Consider the following 10,329-nt stretch of genomic DNA (forward strand, 5'->3'; position numbering starts at 1 on the left):
ACTGTAGTTTAATCCAATCGATCTATAAATGGCTTACTCAGGCCATAAAAAGATAAATCACTTCTTGACAATATTATCTGAAGATAATAAAAGTTATACAATTTCAATATGTTTTAGTGTTTATATTTTAGTACCAATATAAATTTTAATAATAAAATGTCAAAACCATTGGAGACACTTGTTAATTTTAAAAAATAAATATGAAAAAAGAAATTATATAAGAATTAAGAGTTTAAGAGCAGATTGTATTTAACCACATTAAATAACAACATCATTTTTTACGTATACTTTTTTGCATACAAATGGATGTGAATATAAACACAACCTCTTGTTAAAATGAAACCACTCTAACTCTAATTTTAATTAATTTAGTAATTGTACAAAAACCACGACAAAAATTTTGTCTAATATAATTTCTCGTTATTAAAATCCCACCTACACTATTGCATCCTGTAGAATCAATTCTTCAGATAAATACATTTCTCACTGCTATAGTTGGATATTTTGTCGATCTGGGATTGGTTAAATCAAATTGCTTACTGGATTGAACGACCAATTTGTTAAGTTATGTGTGAAACACCATGTCCTATAATATAATTCATTATCAACAAACTATCAAACATCTTTAAATGAATTTTTCAGATAAAATAAGTTACATTTTTATTTTTGCTTCATTTATATGTTCAAGAGATGATTTAGATAAAATCAAAAATCAAAATAGTAAAGAAGTGTGGTATCATCACCTACAGATCTGTTAGGTAGAAATACTTACATCAACTTTAATCCTTAAAATTAAAAGGATTACTAACAATCTGACTTAATTGTGCATGATAAAAACAGGAAGACAAAAATTCGTAATATAAAAAAAACTTCACAACACCATTCAATTAAACAAAAGAATTCATGCCGGTACACTAAAGAGATAAGGTATGAAGGTATAAAAGATAAAGAAGGAAATGATTATGGCGCAATTATACGCATCCTGCCAACAGCTGTTGTTTAGGATAACGTAAAATATATTTTTGGCACACGAATCGAACCAAGTCAGACAATGAAAATGCAAACATAAAAACAACCAACAATTCTCAATATTATATAATAAGTGCATATAAAATGGGGAAGTGCAACAGATGACACCCTAAAATTTAGTAAAATTAAAAAAAGTTTCCTGCAATTGGGAATTCGACAAAATTGCATGTTCAACTCAAATTTATTTTTGTGTTTATGTGTTCTTATTTAAATAAAATAGGTCAAGGACTTTACGATCAAAACATTTACAATAACTTTAATATAAAATAAATAAGAATATTAATTTTTAACCATATTAATATATTTGGATATCCCAATTAAGTCATATACAACTTGTCTAAAACAAATGTTCACCAAATTGAAGAAATAAATAAAGCCGATTTAATAGTCGCAACTTAATAATGACTTAAGGTAAGTAACGTATGTTTCTTAAGTGTGATTAAAGTTGAATATATCTTACATAAATAAAATAGCAAAACGTGTAACATTGTTTGCAATGATATTGTTTTGCGACAGTTATATATCATCCCTGGTCAAACTGGGCGAATTCGAACGTCAACGAATTTTCAAAAAAAGCTTTAAAAAAGTTTTAAGAGTTGATATGAAAAAGAAAAGCTGCTCATTCTAATTATTCAAGAATATTTCAAATATTTTTAATTTTTTTTTTTTAAATATTAATAATTTCTGTTAACTAACTTGTATAATAATAAAAAGTAAGCTACGTCTTCATTAATTTTCATTTGAATTTGATAATATAATTTTATTCGTTAAAAATTCTATTATATATCGTTAAGCCACTTAAGAGTGGGCATTGCTCCTAAAACCGAAAAAAAGTTTAAAAACAGTTTAATTTAAATTTATTTGTACAAGTGAGAACTTATATATAATTATATATAATAAGGCTCGAAATAAAAGTTAATATTTTTTAATCTAAGGCTTAGTTTAGAATAATCGTTTATATATACAAAATCGTTGTATTAAGGTAATTAATGTTGAAATACCCTGTATATACGATATCGTTATAAAATCAAACTTCACTGCTAATACAAGAATCTTTTAAATAATTTTACAACACTGTAACTTGTTTTGAATTATATCAATACACTTTTAAACACACAAACTGGAGAAACGTCAAATTTTCTGTGATTATTCATTCGGTGAAAAAGTGCAGGATAATTTTTATGATTTCATAAATTGAAATTTGATGTAACGAAATTTAAGCAAACATTAATGACATTTTATTTTTAAACTAAAAGTGATGAAATGAATTTATCGTTTATTGAAGAAAGTTTTTATTTTACTAAAATTTCGTACGATTTTCTTAAAGGCGTAGCAGTAAATTCATCTATTCTACTTAAGACCGAAATATACAATTTTAGCAGCGGCTGGAAAAGCCCTATTGAATTTACCCCTCTTCAGTTCATCCTACTGAAATTGGTACTATTACTCATTTTTAGCACAGCTCTTTTAATAGCTTATTCCTGGCACATATACGGTAGAGTGATCACAGAAAAGTTTGTACGACCAAGTAAGTATATTGTAAGTATATATATATAAATATATATATATAAATATATATATATAAATATATATATAAATAAATATAAATATATATATATATAAATATATATATAAATATGTATATAGATATATATATATATAAATATGTATATAGATATATATATATAAATAAATATATATATATATATTTAAGAAAATTACATACATTTCAGGTACGTTGAAAGAGATCGAAGAACTTAAACGGTCCGTCGCCAATCTAAAACTTCCTAAAGAGCATTCCCCAAGAATATAAAAACTTAAAATGTCAAAAATTAAGAAATATTTTTTAAAAAAGAAGCAAGAGGCTTCATTCAAGGTAAATAAATGGATGAATGCAGAATAAAGCACTATATAAATAGAACTTAACTGTGCTGTATATCAAATAAATATAATTAGGTTTATAAAATTAAAAAAAAATTTTTATTGACACAACTGTTATTATTTTTTAGTTTCTAGAAATATTTTAAAGTATTAAATATTAATTTAAATTAAATATAATAATAATAATAACAAATATTTAATATTTGGCTTATATCTTTTATAGCTTAAGCTGGGTGGCAGTATGGGGCAAGGGCATGCATTGAATGCACCTAAACCAGAACCATCAACATCTCGCCAATCACGCGATACTTACGTTCCACCAAAACGTAAAGAATTGAGCGCAGAAGCAAGAGCAGCAGCTGCTGCTGCATTAGCACGAGTAGATAAAAGGGATTCTAAAGAGTTTAACACTTCCTTAGCAGCAATCAAAGCTCAAGCAAAGCGTGAACTTGAAGCAGAAAGAAAGTTAAGATCTGCCGAATCAAGTCAAACTGATGTAGCAACTACTTCGACTGTTTCTATTAGACAAAACGAAAATCTTGCATGTCAAGGGGTTTTCTTCCGCTGTCCATTAATAAGTGAAGAAATATTGCCCAAAAAGGATTGGAAAATAAAAATTAAAGAGTTCCTGTACCAACAGTTAGAAGGGGAACGCGCACTTACCGCATGTCTAATTATACATAATTGCAATACTAAAGAGAAGGTCAATAATTTTTTTTTATAATATATAACTAATATAATATATATATTTTTTAGGCAGAAGATTGTATACAAACTTTAACAAAATATCTGGAAAATATTATCAACCACCCCGATGATGAAAAGTACTGTAAAATAAGAATGTCTAACAGGTGATTCGTTTTAAAAATAATATGAATTTCAGTGTTAAAATTGAATGTGTGTTACAGAATTTTTAGTGAAAAAGTGCGTTATGTTGAAGGGGCATTAGACTTTTTACTTGCCGCTGGCTTTCAAGAAATTGAATTAGATGGTGAACCTTTTCTACTTTGGTCTAAGGAACATACAGAAACGGATTTCGATTTGCAAACTTTGTTAGAAGCGTTGAGGAACGCAGAACCCATTCCATTAGAATTGGATCGAAATATTAAAGTATTGTTACCATCACAAGTAAGGAGAGTAACACTTCCAGATGACTTCTACAGAATTTCACCAGAAGAGATCAAGCGTGAACAGCAATTGCGAAGTGAAGCTATTGAAAGTGCACAAGTGCTTAAAACAAAAGCAATGCGGGAACGCGAGGAGCAAAGAAACTTACGCATGTATCGTTACTCTTTAGTCCGTGTTAAGTTTCCGAATGGAATTTATATTCAGGTGAGTTTGATGCACATATTATATAGCCAGTACTGAATTTCGGTTTTTACAAAATTAGGGCACATTCAATGTTTACGACAGAGTCAGTGATATTTATGAATTTGTACAATCATGTTTAATCGATGAAGCAACTGAGTTTAATTTGGTAATATCAAGTGGTGGTAAATTTACCGAAGCAGATTTGGATAAAACTCTTTATGATATGCGGTATATAAAAATATATATCTTAAATTTGTTATAAACTAAATATTTCTTTTCTTTTTAAGACTCATTCCAAACGTCTCACTGCTTTTTACTTTAACAAATGAAACTGTTATTAATTCCGCTGATGTTAATTTTTTGAAAGAAGAACTATTAATGTTGGTTCAATCCATATGAAAAAATAGTTGTACAAATTTTCCTAAAATTACACATGTTGCCACTTGTTGCTTGAGTTTATTATATCTTATACATACACACATAAAAAAATATATTTGTAAATTATTTAATTTATTATGCGAATAAAAAATGGAATTTATTAAAAATTAGTAGTAAATAATGTATTACAACAAATTTATTTAAAAATTTTTGTTGATAAAATGCTATTATTAAATTTTTTATATATTTTTTCAATTTATTTCAAAAATGCTTTTATTAGAATATAGATATCAGTGTTAAAAAGTAGAAATGAAAACAAATTATTGTGTCCAGGTGACTTATTGCCTAGGGGCTACGTATATCTAAGCCAGAAAGCATGGGTAAGGCGCAAGTAGATTGGGAATAGGTGAAGTAGGTGGGGTTATAGCGCAAGCACAGGATTTGGAAAGCGGTAGACTCCGTGATCAAGGTCACGAGAGCAACGATTGTATATAAGCATGGTGGAGGCATAAGAGTCTCGCTCATCGAAGTACGGTAAAAGGTGTTGGGGGGATCTGGAAGCGCAAGGCTTAAATGAGATCTGCGAAAGGAAACGGTAGTTGAAGACTACTATAAAGAGTATGGAGGAAGTTAACGTTGATTTGGACGATGTTCATCTCGGGACAAACTCAAGGACCTTCTAGACAAGGAAGGGTTTCCTACCAGAGGGAGAGAAAAAAAGTTGCTGCTTGATGAGAGACAGGTTTTAATTTTAAAATTTTCTTACTATTACTATGTTTAATTGTGAAAAACTAAATGGCTTCAGTGGTAGTATTTGTTTAAATTTAAATCACATATTATTAAAATGTTGTTGTTACTCGGGCTCAATATAAAGCAAATGAGTTTAAGTTCAAATTATAAATAATATAGAATTTATTATTAAAACTATTTTGCAATGACTTTCGACTTTCTTATGTTTATTCACTTCGTGTGCATGCAACATAAATTATGCATATATTGGCAACTCTGCAAATAACTGACAAATGTCAAAACTGACACAATCGTGTTTTGTGTGTTGAGACCAAACAAAAAATTATTTATGCTTATAAATTAATTTTGTTGCAAATTAATTAAATGGATACGAAAGTAAAAATGTAAGTCTATTAATACTATTATTTATATGGGTACTTTTATTTATCAATATTATTTGCTGTAGTTTGGTAACAGGAGATGTTTGCGGGAATTTCAATCAGCTTTTTACGAAAGTGAACAAAACAAATCAAAAAGCTGGGCCATTTGATATGTTGCTTTGTGTTGGAGATTTTTTTGGCAAATTAGAAGATAATGAGAAATTAATAGCATATAAAAATGGTGCTAAAATTAGTATGTTTTTTTAAAAACCTTTTATAAAATTATATTGTAAATTATCTTTCGTTAATATATTTTTATTACTTAAGTTGCTGTACCCACTTATATACTTGGACCAACTAAAAATGAGCATCTAATGTTTTATGATGATATTGAGGATGGGGAAATCTGTAGCAATTTAACCTATTTAGGTAATAAATAATCTATTTAGTTCAATTATATTTCATTATATTTTCTCATTATTACATTATATTTTCTGATTTTAGGTAAGCGCGGTCTTTACACACTTAGTTCAGGAATTAAAATTGCTTATTTGAGCGGAATTGAAGAATCAAAAGATTCCAACAAAGAATGCTGTTTTAACAAAGATGATATCATTACACTTCGCAATTCATGTTTAGTTAGTAAAAGTTCAGCCAGTGAGTATAAGGGTGTTGATATTCTTTTGACTTCCCAACAACCTTTCGGAATACAAGAAAATAATGTATGTAATTCAATTTAAATACAAATATGTACTTTATATATATTAACAATTCGTTAAATAATTGTAGTCAAATGCATCAAAATTGATTTCGTTTCTTTGTAAAGAAATAAAACCACGTTATCATTTCTGTAGCTCAAATAATGGTAGTTATAACGAACCAGCTCCATTTAGGTAATGCTAATTATTTTTAAATTACAGCAATATTTTATTCGTTTAAAATCTCATAATATTTATAACAGGATACCAGCTGATCAATCAACGCAATTAGAGTTATCTACTCGATTTATATCTTTAGCAAATGTGGGCAATGCAAAAGAGAAATATATATATGCATTAAATATGACTCCTGTAGATAAAATGCGTGTTATGGAACTAATACAGAAAACCACGAATGAAACTAAATGTCCATATCTAGGAATCGATTTTGCCGATTACAAAATTTCTAATGAAAATGTGTGTACATCTTCAAATATGATAAATGATATGCATTATATACAATAAGTTTCTTTGTTTTCTATTTAGTCCGACAAAAGACAGTACTTTTACGATATGCAAGCTGGCAATGAAGAAGATCGTAAACGTAGAGGTGGTGGAAAAGGTAATCGCAAAGAAAAGCGCCCAAAGTTTCAAGGGATTGCGCAGGGTAAATAGCAATAGAAAAAATAATATTACAAAATTTTATTTTAAACAATTTTATAGAAAAATGTTGGTTTTGCCTATCATCTCCGGATGTTGAGAAACATTTAGTGATCTCGGTGGGTGAACATTTTTATTTGGCATTGGCTAAAGGCCCAATTAACGATTATCATGTATTAATTATGTCCATTGTACATATACAATCAGCTGCTCTACTTACTGAAGACGATTGGGAAGAATTGACTCGATTTAAGGATGCATTAAGAAAATTTTTTCAGGCAAACAATCATGAAGTGTGCTTTACTGAAAGAAATTATAAGTCGTCACATATACAAATCAACGCATTAGGAATTGATAAACCACGCGCTTGGAAAATGGCACATAGCTTTGAGGTATAATACTTAACTAATTCAAATTAATATTACATTCTTTATATGTAATGAACATGCTTTATTAAGATACTTGTGACCCAGCAAAGAAGATAGTCAACTATATAGTCGTATTTTAATGTATGGTTTTGTAGTATATTTGTTGGAAGAGAATTTTTTAACACTAATTTTGGGAAGTTACCTTACAAATTTGTTGATATATTTAAGTTGAAATGGGGCGTAGTGTTTCACAATAAAGCTGGAGTTAATGGTCTAATGCTCTACAACCTGGAACCTTTGCATCCGCCCCTTGAGAAATGACTAGGTGTCTGTGTCTTGATACTGATAGACTTCAAATTTAATCCCACTCATTCTTAATCCTAATATTATTTTCTCTCTCATGCCACCACTATCTATTCGCATCGTAACCAAAGTAGATACTTGCTGGTTACAACAATACTCGGAATTTTCATCAACGACTAAGCAACACATACCATACTCACTGAAATTATAACGTCCACAGGGAACACATTTCACTCCGTTTGTCTAGAAATTGTAGAACAACTGCTTTTATTACCTAAAAAGTATATTATACCATTAAGTTTACTCCTCAAAGTTTAACTTTGAGGTGCACATTCATCATTAAATTTATTTTTAAATCTTCAAAATTCTTACCAGAGGTCCTATTAATATTTAGACTGCAATATAATACACATTAATAAAATAGATTGAACTATTTTATAAACAACCGTATAAGTTTAATTAATCTACGACCATTAACATAATTTATTTTCATTATAATAGGACAAAGCAGAAGAATATAACTTAGAATTTGAAACTTTGCCAGAATTAACTTCACCAGAAATGTTGCCATCTCAGGGACCTTATTTTGTAGCGGAACTACCAGACAAAACATTGTTGACGCGAAATATGAATCATTTTCCATTACATTTTGCAAGGTAATTATAGTTACATATCTATGTTTAATGGCATTAAAAAAATTTTTAAATCTATTTTTTTCAGAGATGTGTTTTGTGCACCTAATTTATTAGATTGCGAAGATAAAGTAAATTGGAAAGACTGCTGTTTAGATAAAAATGAAGAAATTGAATTAGTCAAAGATTTTCGCGAAAAATTTAAAGAATATGATTTTACATTATTATAACTAAAATAAACTACAATTACAAATGTAATAGATTTTAAATAAATTTATTAACATAAAATAAATTCTAATTATAATCACACACAATATATATTTATAATAATTCTTTAAGGATATACCGACTCTTGTATTTGACATTGTAGTCTTAAAAACTAAACTATAAAATCAGTTTTAAAGCATGCGTTTTATATAAAAATTTTAGTTGTATGTTTATATACATATAAAAACCTACTAACTATTGAAGAAGCAATGATTAGTTCTTTTAAATGAGGCACTAACAATTTATGAAGCTCTCTGATAAATTTTATTAAGAATTTCCAAGAAAATTTCATGTGGCACGCCACGAGATGTTTGTTGAATGTGTGTCTTGATCATATTATAAGAATCTTCTTCGTAAGTAGCATAAGTATTCGGTATGCCCAATTCTTTATATAGTTCTTTTACTCGTTCTACGTTTTCAGGATCTAAAAAATAGATAGCGTATAGTATTATTATTCTTAAAATTTCAATCAATCAATACTATATTTAGTATATTTAAATTATATAAATTTAAATTATTTGTTTGAACAGATAAATCTAAATTACTAATATTTAAATTATAAGATAAATTGCTTTAATATAAGTATACCTGTTTTTCCATAACATTCAGCCATAATAGCTTTTTGTTCATCGTTGGCACGTTGCATACAGACAACAGCTAACCAAGAGCATTTATTATCTTGTATATCTGTTCCAATTTTACCAGTTACTTCCGGATTGCCAAAACAGTCCAGAAAATCATCTTGTACTTGGAAGAAATGACCCATTTCCAGCAAAATCGTTTTAGATTGGCGAAAAGCTTCCGCATCCTTATAACTGAAAAGTAAGAAAGACGTGAATGCAAATGATTATAAAATTTATATTAAAATTTTGAGCAGGGTTGTGAATTGCTTTAATCTTTTGGTTGAATTGGTTTGGTTCAGAGTTGTGATACTTCGAACAACCAACTCAATTTTATATAGACTTCGTATCAACAATTCCAGACAGAAATTGCTGATTTGGTTTGTGGTTTGATTCAATTACGCACAAAAGTAAAAAGTTCTAGTTCAGAACTGATTCACAGCTCCGATTTCGATAAAAAAAAAGATAAAATGATGTAACTCACCCAGCTAAATGCATAGCTAAGGCAAAAGGTAAATAGAATGTATAGTAGGCAGTCTTATTTGCAACGATTGATTTGTAAGTATCCATTGTGAATGCTGTGACATTGTTTTTTGAATTAAGCAAATCCAATGATTGACCACAAGATGTGATAAAAGTTATTTCATGGAATAATTCTAGTAGTTCATTGTAGCAACTCAAATGACCAAAGTGCTTCTTGAGTAAAGTGTAAATGCCATTTTCAATCATAATGGCGTCGTTAATAGCAGTGAGCCCAACGTTCTCCATTTTATACCAGCATGGTTGACCGCGACGAGTGGTACTAGCATCCATTATATCATCATAAATGATGAGAAAACTTTGCAGCTACAACAAAATAATTATATCAAATTAAATCGAAACTAAAATAAAGTAAACAGGTTTACCATTTCTACACACCAACCCAAATACTGTGCTAATTTAATATTCTCCGGTGTTAACATTTCACTTTTGACTAGATTTTTGTATGTTAATACGGTTAGTAATCCTCGGTTTTTCTTACCCCGTGGAACATTATACTGTAATGCCTAGGAGAATGAACAGATCCTCTGAAT

General features: G+C 28.8%; 3 protein-coding genes across 4 annotated transcripts; 2 read left to right on the forward strand and 1 right to left on the reverse strand.

Moving 5' to 3' along the window:
- Nucleotides 1-2,163: 2,163 nt before the first annotated feature.
- Nucleotides 2,164-4,729, forward strand: LOC119680788 (UBX domain-containing protein 6-like). 2 transcript variants are annotated; one of them, XM_038093772.1, is made up of 8 exons: nt 2,164-2,235; nt 2,357-2,557; nt 2,763-2,905; nt 3,134-3,613; nt 3,667-3,761; nt 3,819-4,242; nt 4,301-4,449; nt 4,509-4,729. In XM_038093772.1, exons 3-8 carry the CDS (start codon nt 2,852-2,854, stop codon nt 4,618-4,620), a joined length of 1,314 nt encoding a protein of 437 aa, XP_037949700.1. In that variant the 5' UTR covers nt 2,164-2,235; nt 2,357-2,557; nt 2,763-2,851; the 3' UTR covers nt 4,621-4,729. The 2 variants fall into 2 exon arrangements, with proteins under 2 accessions (XP_037949700.1, XP_037949701.1); XM_038093773.1 differs by lacking the exon at nt 2,164-2,235 and having other exon boundaries at nt 2,244-2,568.
- Nucleotides 4,730-5,607: 878 nt separating this feature from the next.
- On the forward strand, nt 5,608-8,593 carry LOC119683716 (CWF19-like protein 1 homolog; the record flags this gene model as incomplete). The annotated part of the gene is made up of 10 exons (XM_038097525.1): nt 5,608-5,732; nt 5,795-5,961; nt 6,036-6,137; nt 6,213-6,430; nt 6,498-6,601; nt 6,670-6,883; nt 6,953-7,073; nt 7,130-7,458; nt 8,239-8,393; nt 8,458-8,593. Coding segments are annotated over exons 1-10 (1,566 nt in total), but the record flags the coding sequence as incomplete, so codon positions are not given.
- A 35-nt stretch (nt 8,594-8,628) lies between these two features.
- LOC119679787 (farnesyl pyrophosphate synthase-like) lies at nt 8,629-10,315 on the reverse strand. The gene is made up of 4 exons (XM_038092325.1): nt 10,162-10,315; nt 9,741-10,102; nt 9,225-9,451; nt 8,629-9,060 (listed from the first exon to the last, which is right to left on the reverse strand). The coding sequence occupies exons 1-4, from the start codon at nt 10,216-10,218 to the stop codon at nt 8,879-8,881; spliced, it is 828 nt and encodes a 275-aa protein (XP_037948253.1). The 5' UTR covers nt 10,219-10,315; the 3' UTR covers nt 8,629-8,878.
- Between the last annotated feature and the right edge of the window lie 14 nt (nt 10,316-10,329).

Source organism: Teleopsis dalmanni, chromosome 2 (genome assembly GCF_002237135.1).
Source record: "Teleopsis dalmanni isolate 2A chromosome 2, ASM223713v2, whole genome shotgun sequence".
NCBI lineage: Eukaryota > Metazoa > Arthropoda > Insecta > Diptera > Diopsidae > Teleopsis > Teleopsis dalmanni.

Coding starts and splice junctions, on each gene's coding strand:
- LOC119680788 (XM_038093772.1), top strand. CDS start 2,852: ATGTCAAAAATTAAGAAATATTTTTTAAAAAAGAAGCAAGAGGCTTCA. Junction 3,762..3,818: donor AAAATAAGAATGTCTAACAG/GTGATTCGTTTT, acceptor TGTGTGTTACAG/AATTTTTAGTGAAAAAGTGC. Junction 4,450..4,508: donor AAAACTCTTTATGATATGCG/GTATATAAAAAT, acceptor TTTCTTTTTAAG/ACTCATTCCAAACGTCTCAC.
- LOC119679787 (XM_038092325.1), bottom strand. CDS start 10,218: ATGTTAACACCGGAGAATATTAAATTAGCACAGTATTTGGGTTGGTGT. Junction 10,103..10,161: donor TGGGTTGGTGTGTAGAAATG/GTAAACCTGTTT, acceptor ATTTTGTTGTAG/CTGCAAAGTTTTCTCATCAT. Junction 9,061..9,224: donor TGAATGTTATGGAAAAACAG/GTATACTTATAT, acceptor TCTATTTTTTAG/ATCCTGAAAACGTAGAACGA.